Here is a 14,059-nt window from a genome sequence, read left to right on the forward strand (position 1 = left end):
TATTATTTTGTGAATTCAATGACTAATCTAATGTAGAGTTATGACTCGAGAGGTTTTAGACTTATGAAAAATATGTACTTTTTATCAAATTTTAGAGATGATTTTGATAAAACCAAAGCCAATGCTCAGGCTAGCTACGACATTCCCCCATCTATCAAATTAAGCCTTTGTTTGGATTCGAAACTTACATCAACTCATCTCATCTCATCTCATCATTATAATTTTTTTAAATTTTCACACAAAATATAATAAACAATTCAACTTTTTCAAATCCTAAAACAATAATAATATTAAAAATAATATTCTAACAATATTTTTTTCAATTCATCTCAACTTATCTCTAAATTCAAATTGGGCGCTCCGTTTGGTTGTTAAACTCATCTGAGTTCAATTTAGTTCGGTCTAATTTTAAATTAAGTTTAACATTCAAATACCCAACTATTAAATTATTAAACTCATCTCAACTCAAATTTTTTTTATACGTGAGACCTACAACCTTTTTCAATTTTTCATAAATATATTTAAACTCATTTTAACATTCAAATACTTTTAAACTCATTTTAAGTTGATCTCATAAAACTCACTCTATCATCTCAATTCTTTATTATTCATAAAAAATTTAACTCAACTCAACATCTAAACACAACATAAACGTCAGAATTAGAGCAGCTAGTAGTACGTACTGAGGCCCAAATTTCCAGCTTTTAGGTACCAATTACTCTAATCTCTCTCTCTCTCTATATATATATTATATATATAACAAGCTAGCTAGCTTCTAGATCAAACAACTACTATTGCATGCATTGCTTGGAGAAAAAACAAAAAACAATTGAAATGTCCAATCCAATACAGTACTTTACCAAATTAAATAACTAATGCTCCTCGCATGATATAATATATATATATATATATATCTATTATGTTGGTTATGGCACGTTAAAACTAGATCTAACGCTAAATGATTTAGAATGGCCACTTTTTTCTTCATCTGTCAATCGATCGAGTGAATTAAATGCATGGCCACCAATTGTCTTCTTCCCTAACTATAATATATATTCTTCGATCGATCGATGATCGAGGTCGTTTTCCAAGATTGCTTTCTATTCACTTCTTTGAATATACATATGGTTTTCATGAACATGGATAACTTTAATTTGCATTGATTGTTCTTCAAATAGAATAATTATAAAAAAGTGGCCACCTTTTGCCATCTTTACGCATAGCTAGCGATAAAAGATGGTGAAAAAGTTGTAGTAGTTGCCCCCTAATTAAATATATCATGCACCCATTTATTATTATTATATATATCTATATATATATAGAGAGAGAGAGAGAGACTGACCTATTAGAATAATGGAATATTACAATGAGATCAAGCTGACTAAATCCTCCTTAACGAAGACTTCATGAGTTCCAAGTGGACATCTCAACTAATTATGTGATTAAACCTCATTTGAAGAAAAATATCCCACTAGCTTGCTTTGAGTACATAGGGGGGTAGTAGGGACGTATAATGTGTGTTTGAGTTTAATTGCGCGTGATAGAGAGAGAGAGAAGAAGAAGAAGAAGAAGAAGAGATTCTCAAATTCATCAATGTTTACACAGCCAACTAATCTCCCACTAATAACAACTTTCACCTCAATACTGTTTAGTTTGTACATCTCATAATACTACCACTTATACATTTGCCCAAAAAATAGAAAAAATTAAGGCAACTTGTATATATTTGTATATATATATATATATATATATATATATATATATACACACATACATACATACCAACTAATCTGGTGTGTGTTCTCTATTTATATATATATATATATAGCTATGATGATCTACTTGAAGGGAAGATTATTACAAATAGCCGGATGGTCAGAAAATGACCAAATTTCTCTCCCTATAATACACAATTTAAGGTATACATACATACAAGAATTTTATGGCCACCAATATATGTACTCCTTTAAGTTTGGCCTTTATTTTAGACACCCACCCGGCCCCCCAATACACTAGTACTGCAGAAGCAACTCATGATGAGTTGTAAGGCAACCCAAAAGCCATAGGGTAGGATTTTTTTTAGTTCTTCAGAACCTGGCCTATGACTGTAGGACTTTGGTATAGAGTTCTATATATGGAAGGAGGAGGAGTTTGACATTAAGAAATATCCTATATAAGATATCAAAAAGAGAGATGGCCGGGGAAATATTTGGAAGTTCATGAATCAATTACTGAACTGGAAATCAACTAAAGGAAAGGAGGGAACATCTTTCATAAACTCCTCCAAGTCCCATTCCCCCATTCTAAGCTCTTCTACCTCCCAACAATTTCCAACCCGAGCTAAGTTTTCTGCTCTGTTAATGTTGTTGTTGTTCGTGTTATGGAAGGTGTTATTATTCATTGCCCTATTATATGTATTTTCCGTTTCAACTTGCTCCTCAATCCCTACGCTCTCTAAAGGAGGAACAAACATTTCCCCATCAAACCCAATATCAACATCTCCAAGCTGGGCCCCATTTCCTCCAGGAAGATCATTTTCACCTAGATCAATTTGAGCCACGTATTGTGGTGCATTAAAGTATCCACTTGCAATATTATTGGACATGTTTAGGTCATGCTGGAGCATATGCAATGGATCGACCATCTGGTTTAGAGCCATAGCCTGCATGGAAGATGATGATGATGATGAATCCATGTACATGGGCATGATGCCAGCTTGTTCTTGCATGGAAATGAGCCCGCCCATGACTTGATCTTTTGGCGATGATGAATAATCGCTTGTGTTTGGTGAAGGTGATCCTGACTGCAAGTTCCTTAGCCTCTTCTTTACAGTTGAATTCCAAAAGTTCTTTATTTCATTGTCAGTTCGTCCTGGCAAGCGTGCTGCAATTTGAGACCACCTAATTCAAATCAAAAGATCAAGAAACATAACAAGGAAAGTGTCAGATCCACTCAATTGCTAAAGTGTGTGATGCGTGCAGTTAGCAGTACTACTGTATTATTAATTTTTTTTGCTGAATGCACGACTTGCATGCCGAATTAGAACACAAAAAGGTGAGGAGTGTCTTGAACTCAAAGGGTAGATACAGACAAACCCTGGTACCGATTTTCCTTTTTAGTCAACTTTTGTAATCTACAAGAATCTGATCGAGCATATATATTTAAAAGCAGTAGTACTAGACAATATATAGACTTTTTGTGTCAGCCGGACGATTGAATTATTGCAATATTTTTATGCTTTCTAAATGATGTTTTTTCACGAAAGCTTAAAAAATTCATGAAAAATTAAAAACTGTTAAATATATTATATATATGTGTGCGTGTTTGTTTGTGGAGTGTCTTCAACTCAAAGCTGAGCGCTCAGAAGAGACCACTGTTCTTTTCAGCTCAGAAAAATATCACTCCTCGAATGCATGCATGTATGTATGCACGTACATAGTAATTATGTGATATATATATATATATATATATATATATATATAAACTTTAAAGTACTTCATCAGGAGAATTAATCTACGATTTGCATCTATATATATATTATATATATGGTCATATTCAAGTATATATGGCTAAGATTAACATCTCTGTCATGATCTTATTGAACGAAGAAGATATATGCATGCATGTATTATTTTTTAGACTTCACTGGGAGAATGTACGAATGGTCATATTCGATCGAGTAGTACTACTAGCTAAGATCAACATCTCTTTCATGATCTAATTTGCAGGCTATTGATATCTGAAACCTAGGCTGATTATGTAATTATTTTGTCTGTTTGCGCGCGCTTCCCTTTCCTAGGCTAGCTGGCTGAGATCAACTTCTCGTTCAAGAGCTTTTTTTTTCAAAACAAGCATGATTAATTTAGATAAAGGTGGCTGGCATGATATTATTCATTTATCGACCCGTTTGTATTGCATAATTATTATTTATATATATATATATGTAATAAAAAAATATAATGCCATAACGGACCATATATGATATAATATATATATAATATATATATATATATATGATATAGCTTTCATAATTTTTTCACACCTAATGCATCGAAAAGGTTAGAAAAATGAGAAGAAAAATGCAAAGTAAACACCAACAGATTAATAAGTAATTAGCATGAGAATGATATAACATGATGAATGAGGGAAATTATATATATATAAAGGAATGAAGAACCTGTTGCCAAGAAGAGAGTGCAAATGGATGATGAGGGCTTCTTCTTGGGGAGAGAATGCGCCACGCTTAAGGTCAGGCCTCAAGTAATTAATCCAACGAAGGCGGCAGCTCTTCCCACACCTCTGCAAGCCAGCATTTCTGGCCACGTCACTCCAACAACCTTGGCCATTGTTCAGCATATAATTCATGAGCTTGTCATCCTCTTCCGGTGACCACAAGCCTTTCCTAAGTAATTTGTTGTTGGAATTTTGGACGTTCATTATGTCTTTCCCAGCCGAGGAGGAGGAGGAGGAGGAGCAGGAGGAGGGCTCTGGCTTCCTCATTTTCAGAGGTTGATCTGTAACCTGCATATATCCAAATGTACGAGGTATGTTTATATTTTTTTCAATCCCAACTGGCCCTTGATGTAGGTTACTGAACTCTTTATAGAGAAAGAGGGAGAGGGAGAGAGAGAGATAGAGAGAGAGGGAGAGGGAGAGAGGAGGCTTATGAAGTGGGAAAAATGACCATGATGATATTGATGGCTGTGGGGTTTGCTTAGAATATAGGGAAGAGAGAGAGAGAGAGAGAGAGAGAGAAAGAGAGGAAGGGTTGGTTGATGGGTCTGAGTAGAAAACGGTTTGGAGGGGGACCTGAAGAGAGAGAGAGAGAGAGAGAGAGAGAGATGGTCGTCTTGTCTTTGACTCCATGACACCAAAAACTTGTCTTTTTTCTATTACCAATCTCATCACTCACACGGTATAGTCATGAAGAAAATATATATTGTGAAAGTTTGGCTTTATAACCAATTGCCAATGTATTTGCTTCCACTTCACATAATCTCCCTTTCACCCATATATTCTCGATCTCGATCGATCTGTCGACTTTGATCTCCCTAGCTCCCTCCGATCATCCCTTTGTGCACTAGCTAACACGTGCATCTTAAGACAACAAATAAAATATATATATATAGTACTATATAACATAACATAATGATAATATTCCACGTAATATCGCATGCTGATCAATGGATCCAAATCATTAACACATAGCTTCCATCGGATTTATATATATTTTATATAATTAATTATTAACTAATTTAAAAGTCCATATATATAAGAAAATTATAGAAGAAAAAGTAGAATTCACTCCATTATATATAGATATAATGATCTTCTGAAGTACTAGAAAACTAAAAACATCCACATCAAAGGTCTTTAACGAACCAATAGCAATGGCAGATCAGAATCTTCCCCTGATCAGACTAGCTAGCAGATCATCACTAAATTAAAAGGTTGTCAATATTAATGTTCTGAGATCTCTCATCAGCTCTGCAGTTTGATCTGTAATTACCATGCATGAGCTGCTAGCTAGATCTGTTGATGCTATGTATATAATTAATAAAAGGTCGACAAAAAGAAAGTTCCAAAAAGTTTGCAGTCAGTAGAGACATATATTAATATCGATCAAGAAAATTAATGATCAGTGGCATGTCGGAAGAAGAGACGTACCCCATAATTGGAACAGTACTACGAGAATAATAATCAAAATTTAGTACTTACGAAACCTACACAAACAAATATATCTATGTGGCAATATAGGATTTGTTTTTATCAAAGTCGGAGAAGAAATATCTTGAAATTTCTAAATATATATGCAGTCATATCAATATGATCAGCAAGATTATATATTATATTATATTTTACATATATATATATATATATATATCGTCGGGAACACGTCATATATTGCATTGGCCGCTAGCTTCTTTCAAATACTCTCATGATTAATCACACTAGCTAAAAGCAAGTGCATGCGCAAAACGTACAAGTAATATATATTAATATACATAAAATGCAAATATTTATATAACTAACTAAACATCCTTAATCATTGTTGCAAGGCCGGAGTACCGATTTATAACGTTGTAGTACTTGCTTAAAGAGTCCAAAAAATACATAAAAAATTCTGTCAATATATAGTAAAAAGATATATATATATATATGTATATATATGTTTATGTGATCACATGAGGAGACATGCATGCATGCACATTAGAGAGGTACTGAAAAAAAGGGTAGCTTCCAGTAATAGTACTATATACTTTTCCGTGGTCTGAATCCTTCCAGGATTTTGTGGTCAAGAGTACATGAAAACTAGGTTAATTTGTCCCCTTGGGTATGCACGTTGATTACCCGTGTGATAAGCAAACGTACGTGCCTAGCTTTAATTGAGATTGAAAGGACTGGACCAACAAAATAAAGCCTGGCCATTTCCAAACCAAGTAAAAGGAAGAAGCAGCTAGACGTCATCGAAATAGGGTATATGTCGTGATGCAGATGATGGTCATCTAGGGCCGCCATTGAATTAGGATACTGTCACCATTCGATGAAAACAGCCGCAAAAGAGCTGAGCTAAGCTAGCTAGCTAGCATGTATTTGGTAAGGGTTGGATGGATTTTAGAAGCTAGCTAGGCATGCAGTGGCCTGGCTAGCTGGTACATATCAGAATTGTCCCTTCTTGATTGCTTTTGTTGAGGTTTTCTTTTAATATGAAAAGAACAGGAAAGTGTACTTAAGAAGGCATGGATACTGGATACATTATTATATGTTATTTATATGGCTTTTCATATAAGTGATTAACCATGAAATCACTTAAAATCTGATACATCAACTGCAATATGATGCATCAGCTTATAATGTGATTAGAGATCATAAAATCCAGAATAAACAGTACTACAACACTGCTCTTAACCGAATTAGCAGAATTAAAGTTAGACCTATCATTATATCCTCATGAGGAAAAGAGGGAGGAAAAGAGGGATGGTACAATTACTGCAAATTTTACCACGCATGTTCTAGCTACATATATACTGATATGTCACAAATTAAAAGTTAAAATAGAAAACTCAAACCAATATTTATTATATTGGTAATGTTTAACTAATCACATCACTTCAAGAAAAACGAACATTTGTCACGGATTAAATTTGGCAGTGAGAATGATTATTTGCGACTAAATTAGATTTATTTTAATAGGAAATAGTCATTTTTACAAAAAATAGTTAGTCATAAATAAATAATTTTCTTATAGCGTATGAAGTTTGCAAGACTAAAAATTGTAGTAGGTTTTGCACTTCCCACAGGAATCATAACCAGGATTGATCATATATATAGGTCATGACATTATAAAAAAATTGCTTATTTATGATCAGTTATTTTTAACGAAAATGATTCTTTTCTGTCAAAATGAATCTGTTTGTATCGCAAATAGTCATTATCATCACAAATAATCCATCACAAATGGTTGTTTTTCTTGTAGTGTGATTCTCTTGTTTTCTATTTTGATAGTTCAAAGAATTAATTCGATCGAGAAATATTAAAGCTATATGCAAAGGAGTCGTCCTACACCTCTTAATATATAGCTAGACACACATGTTCTCAACTGAATATGCAAAAAACACTACAAGAAAGTTGGTCTATACCGGCGAGTTATTAGTCGCCGCAAAACAATTCGTTGGGAAAAGTATTATTTAGCGGCGAGTTAAAAACCGCCACTAGTTTTTAAATGAAATACGACCGATCGTATACTGGGTCCATAGAAGATGGCTATTGCAACAATTTTATGGTCTATAGGGGCGGTTAAAGTCGCTGGTAGAAAAATTTTCTGTAACAATGCTCTAAACTTCCCTGCAACACATTGTCTGGGCGCCAAATCGACATCCAGGTTGGGGTCTTAATTATTTTCCCCCCAAACACATTCCCCCCCCAACACCCACCTTCTGCACTTCGACGAACTCGGCGACTATTGCACATGCTTCGCTGCCCTAACCAGTGTTTGCCCACGGCGTCAGCTCCTTCGCGTTCACCAAAAGCGGGTTTTCACTGTCCCATTTTCCGACAATTTTCTCCCTTCCGTTGTTGGTTCTTGATTTTCAGCTAGTAAAATGAAAAAATCCACTCCCCTTCATTTCCACTAGTAACAAGCCGAATCCCTACGTTTCCTTCCCTTACAATATTCGTTCTCTGCCTCCATTTCGTTTCCCAAGTTGAAGATTTGCCGCAGTCAAGCATAATCGTTGGCGGCTCCAGGGAAGGGAACTACCGTATAGGTATCTGTCATTGCTAATTTATCTGTTTTCCTCCTTTCAATGAAATCTAAAATTCGTTTTTGTGCTTATTCCAAAATTCGTCATTTGCCAAATGCACTCTGATCATGTAATTAGTTTAGTCTTGACTATGTATTTGTTTGGAAATAGTTATTTCTCATGAACACTGGACATGCAAAATTTGTGTTTTTTTTTTTTTTTTTGTCAATACTTTTCTTTAACTTGCGAAACAAATGTGCATGTTCCTATGTAACTTGAATTTGGAGGAAGGCGGAGCGTTTACGTTCAGTGGGGCTGAGGATATTCTCAAAGCTCTTTGAATCTGGTCAGCTTGCAACCCTTTATTCTCTATCTCTCTGATGTTTTTTGGTCGTCATTTTATGGACTTACTTGTTCCTTGTTGGTTCAGTGGCTGGACTTGTTTTTTGTAATAAAACTCATGGGACCTGAGAATGTGATTTATGCCATTGATGGAACTGATTAATTACAGGTTATATGCACGGAATTAGTAGGATTTAACCTTATTATACGACACATTTGAGTTGTGCGTGCTAGATATTGCAACCCATTGCCAAACCTTAAGATGCGTATAGTGCAGTCGGTATATTCTGAACATGAATCACATAATGTACTCTGTTTTCAAACAATAGCGTAATACGAGGCAAAGCAATTCTTGGAACAACGTTCAATCATGCAAGCTACATTAACTAGTTAAGCGCCCACGACAAACGTCCCTCCCTCTGAATTTTGGCTGCAACAAAGGAAAGTTTGGTTTTGCGCTAACTATGGATAGCGCAAAACATGGTTTGATGTTGTGTTTTGTAGTTTATTTTTCCTAAGTTAAGAGGATGTAAGGAAAGTGCTTTGTACTTGAAATTATATAGTTGGTAAAGGTCTTTGAGTTTGTGATTAAATCCTCTAGCTCCTACATTTTTTGGCTTTTATTAGTATATATATATATATATATATATATATATATATATTTTGTTTCTTGATTTTGTTTGTGTTATATTTTGGTATTGAGATTTGTTTTGAAAATTACTTGGTATTGTTGGGTGCAGATTATAAGGCGGACGTGTTGTGCTTTTGATTAAAACACACTTGACTCAGACAACAAGCTTGTTGAGGAGCCATTTCACTCTTGTGTGAGCTAAAATTCCTTTAGTTGGGGATTGAAGGTAATAAATACCCATACACAGCTTCGAGACGATATTTTATCTATTTTGCTCATTCTCAAAACATAGATGGATGTTTTTTTTGTGAGTGTTATTATATATGCTAGACCTTCTGAGTTTGCATATTTTTATGGATTATGTTTAGATAATCACTCTAAGTCAAGTGTATTCTACTTACCAAACTCTCTTGTAATTGGTTTTTTGTTTTGGGTGATGTTGTTCATTTTCAAGTCTATATATATCATGTGTATATCTCAAGCATACCCACACACACACACACATAATCCATATATATATATATATATATATATATATATATATATATATACACGTGAGAGTGAAGGGGCTTAGACATGTAGTTGGCCATTGACGGTTATTACTGTCACAATCAAACATTATTGGTCCAGTATTGATAAATACATATATAATATATATATATATATATCAATACACATTACAACCTTAAGAGGGGACAACTAGGGACTATGTAGCTAGCGTCCTCATCGATACTTGGCTCAAGTTAATTCATTTGATGAATCCCCCCGGTTTAAAATTTTTTTGGGACATATGGCATCATATGATGTCATAAACATTGTAGCTCCCAATAAAGTTTTGTTAGCCAATTATCCTTGAAAATTTGTGGGAGTTTAAACCTTCTGAGATGCCTAGCTAGCTAATCTCATAAATCATCTTCAATTTAAACATTTATTTTCCTATCCCAACATTTGGCCTATGGTGAGTTTTTCATCGAACTTATATATTTAAAGTCTCTGCTGACCTAACTTTCTTGCCCACCATGTCTTTGTTTAGATGGACAAAAGTTGGATTAATGACCCCGATAGGCTTGTATCACATGCGTACGCCGAAGGTGTTAAATATTTCCTCACACAAGCACGAAACCATGCAAGTGGAAGGGCTCGCATTCGGTGTCCATGTCGTGCATGCCTTAACAATCTGTGGCTGCCTATACCTGAGGTGGAAACCCATTTGTTTAGTAAAGGAATCAACCCAAATTACACCCAGTGGATATTTCATGGGGAGGAGGAGACAACATTGTACGTCAGTGATGATGATTGATGACGATATCATCCAAGAAGACAATTACATAGATGACATGCAGCATATGTTGGATGACATCCGGGCAGGCACCTTCGTTGATGTGCCTCAAGATAGCACTCCTATGCCAAACAGGCTATCAATACATGTAGATGGACCAGCCCCATCTTTTGACCAGCTACTAGAGGATGCCCGACGTCCTCTTTTCGATGGGTGTACAGAATTTTCAGAGTTGTCATTCGTTGTGAAGTTGTTACACATCAAATCAATCGGTGGATGGTCAATTAAGTCGTTTGACATGCTCCTTGATTTGTTGAGGTCTGCCTTTCTTAATGCCCTATTGCCACAATCAAATGAGAAGTCAAGGTCTTTGGAGCGCGGTTTGGGCTTCAAGTATCACAAAATCCATGCGTGCCCCAATGACTGTATCTTATATTGGAAGGAAAATGCTGCTCTTAATGAATGCCCTGTATGTAAGGCTTTGAGGTGGATACCAAATACAAACGGACCACGCGCGGTACCTCAAAAAGTGTTACGTCACTTTCCTTTGAAACCGAGATTGCAGCGTCTCTTCATGTCTGCCAAGATAGCAGGTGATATGCGATGGCACAAAGAGCAACAGACGAAAGAAGATACTTGTATGAGACATCCGGCCGACTCTGAGTGCTGGAAGAAATTTGATGAAGATCATGGTTGGTTCGCTTCGGATCCTCGCAATGTTAGGCTCGGTCTGGCAAGTGATGGCTTCATTCCATTCAACAACTTGGCTAAACCTCATAGCATTTGGCCAATGATCCTTGTCCCCTATAACTTGCCACCGTGGTCATGCATAAAAGACCAATTCTTCATGACATCTCTGATTATTCCTGGCCCAAGGTCACCAGGAAATGAGATTGATGTATACTTGCAGCTGTTGATCGATGAACTGTTGAATTGTGGGAAGATGGGGTACCTACATATGATGCCTCAACTAAGGAGACGTTTATGTTGCATGCTGCCTTATTGTGGACAATCAATGATTTTCCTGCCTATGAGAATCTGTCTGGCTGGTCAACAAGGAAAATTGGCTTGTCCGTCTTGCAATGCAGACACAAACTCTAATTGGTTGAAATATGGCCGAAAACATTGTTACATGGGACATCGACGTTTCTTACCCCCAGATCACATATGGAGAAGGAGGAAAGGGTTGTTCAACGGTAGAGAAGATCATCGCATGCCACCGAGGGATGTAGGAGCTGAAGAGATTCAAAATCAATTGCAGATGATTGGGGATGTTCAGTTTGGCAAATCTCATACGAAGAAAAAAATGCACTGCTGAAGAGTTGAACTGGACAAAGTGTAGCATATTCTTCGTATTACCTTATTGGTCAACAGTTCGACTTCGGCATAATTTAGATGTTATGCATATTGAGAAGAATATTGCCGACAACATCTTATTTACTTTAATGAACAGTCCAGGGAAAAGTAAGGATAATATCAATTCAAGGCGTGACTTAGAGCTTTTGGGCTATAGAAAAGAATTACACTTGAGGCGTGATGGTGATCGTGTAACAATGCCACATGCATAGTACACATTAAACGTCGAGCAAAAGAATAAATTTTGTGAGTGGTTGTTTGATATCAAATTTCCAGATGGGTTCGCTTCCAATATCTCAAACTGTGTCTCTCGACATGAATACAAAATCTCAGGGTTGAAAAGCCATGACTATCACGTTTTCCTTCAAAGGCTACTCCCCATTGCTGCTGGGGGGTATGTAAGAAGTGATATTGGCTTGGCTTTGACTGAACTTGGTACTTTCTTCAAAGAGTTGTGCGCTCGAACACTTGATGTCAACCTTCTGGCCCAACTCCAAACTGATGTTGTCACCATTCTATGCAAACTAGAGATGATATTTCCTCCTTCCTTTTTCGATGTTATGGTCCACCTAGCTGTCCATTTACCCCATGAGGCCAGACTTGGGGGTCCTGTACAATATAGGTGGATGTACTCATTTGAGAGGTATCTTGGCAAATTCAAGCGGTATGTTAAGAATAAAGCCCGCCCAGAAGGTTCAATAGCCGAGGCCTACATTCACACCGAATGCTTGATATTTTGCTCCACGTACCTCAAAGACATTGAGACTAGGTTTAGTCGACCGGACCGCAACATTGATGCTGACGAAGAGGAAACGTTAGATGGGTTCAAAATTTTCAACCAGAAAGTCCGTCCCTTGGGCATGCCTTCTAACGTGCAATTAGAAGATAAACTATTTAAGGCAGCCATCTGGTACGTGCTCAATAATTGTGCGGAGATTGGACCTTATATAGAGTAAGCATTAACGAGTCTACTTAAAAATCATTTTTCATTCTATACAAGTTGTTATGAATCCAATACCATCTAACTTCAATATGTTGCTTCGCCTCGATGCACGAAATGCAGGGAACACTACGAGAAATGTAAGGTGCAACACTCAGATTGCATCCATCGCACGCACCAAACTGAGTTTTCAACTTGGTTTAAGCAACGTGTAAGTTCTTATCCATTCCTATCTAAGATGCGCTGCTATAGGTTTCATTTTATATGATTTGGATCTAATCGACGATAAACGTTATGAAATTTACTTTTTTAAATATATAGATCTAGGAACATCGCACCTCGCATGCACTTGATGTGTCTGCTGATCTGTATGCGTTAGCTTGCGGGCCAGACCGTTGGGTTGCAACATATGCTGCTTGCATAATAAATGAAAAAAAGTTTCATACGAAACAGCGTGAACTTCGTCGGCATATACAAAATTTTGGAGTGGTGGTAACTGGTGATGAGGCCACAAATAACTTGGACTTATATGGAGTTATTAATAATATTGTAGAGTTACGCTACATGAAGTGGCGTCGGGTGTACCTGTTTGAATGTGACTGGTTTGACGTTGGTGATCGAAAACGAGGGGTGCGGGTGGATGACCATATGATTAGTGTCAACATGAACAGGAATTGGTACAAGGATGAACCATTCGTGTTGGCGAGTCAGGCTGATCAATGCTTCTACATAAGAGATTTAAGGGCGAAAGGGAATTGGGGTGTTGTGCAGAACTATGCAAATAGGAATGTATACAACATTCTGCCACTCCCGAGAGTTCTTGAAGATATTGATGGGGAATCAAGTACTCCTGATGCCGATCAAGAAAACGAGCCATCATATTATTATGAACCAGTGCAGTGTGATAACACCGATCAAGTGGCAACTCAACTGAATAGGCCTGATATACTACCTAGCCATGTAGATGCATGAGAAATCATGGATCCGGTTGGTCAATGCATAGATTCAACATGCTTTATTAATGATGACATGATCACTTCTGATTCTGGAAATGCGGCCAATGAGGGAGAATATTCAGATGAAGATAACCTATCAACAAATGAGGGGGAACATTCAGATGAGGATGTCCACTCAACATCTGATGAGTCTGGCAACCTATAAGTACAACCCAGGAACTTCGCTCATTTAAGGTTGAGATACTAGATTTCTTGTTCGAAATTCCCATTTGTATATAGACATCTGACAATATGAGATTGACTTTGAAATTG

The 14,059-nt window shown here is 36.6% G+C and overlaps 2 protein-coding genes across 2 annotated transcripts; one reads left to right on the forward strand and one right to left on the reverse strand.

Moving 5' to 3' along the window:
- Positions 1-2,208: 2,208 nt before the first annotated feature.
- On the reverse strand, positions 2,209-4,667 carry LOC121240210 (transcription factor MYB83-like). Its single transcript, XM_041137609.1, has 2 exons — positions 4,178-4,667; positions 2,209-2,900 (listed from the first exon to the last, which is right to left on the reverse strand). The coding sequence occupies exons 1-2, from the start codon at positions 4,525-4,527 to the stop codon at positions 2,225-2,227; spliced, it is 1,026 nt and encodes a 341-aa protein (XP_040993543.1). The 5' UTR covers positions 4,528-4,667; the 3' UTR covers positions 2,209-2,224.
- A 5,838-nt stretch (positions 4,668-10,505) lies between these two features.
- On the forward strand, positions 10,506-13,763 carry LOC121240926. Its single transcript, XM_041138442.1, has 5 exons — positions 10,506-11,778; positions 11,870-12,034; positions 12,128-12,761; positions 12,915-13,002; positions 13,119-13,763. The coding sequence occupies exons 1-5, from the start codon at positions 10,506-10,508 to the stop codon at positions 13,761-13,763; spliced, it is 2,805 nt and encodes a 934-aa protein (XP_040994376.1).
- Positions 13,764-14,059: the final 296 nt, after the last annotated feature.

Source organism: Juglans microcarpa x Juglans regia, chromosome 7S, assembly GCF_004785595.1.
Source record: "Juglans microcarpa x Juglans regia isolate MS1-56 chromosome 7S, Jm3101_v1.0, whole genome shotgun sequence".
Lineage (NCBI taxonomy): Eukaryota > Viridiplantae > Streptophyta > Magnoliopsida > Fagales > Juglandaceae > Juglans > Juglans microcarpa x Juglans regia.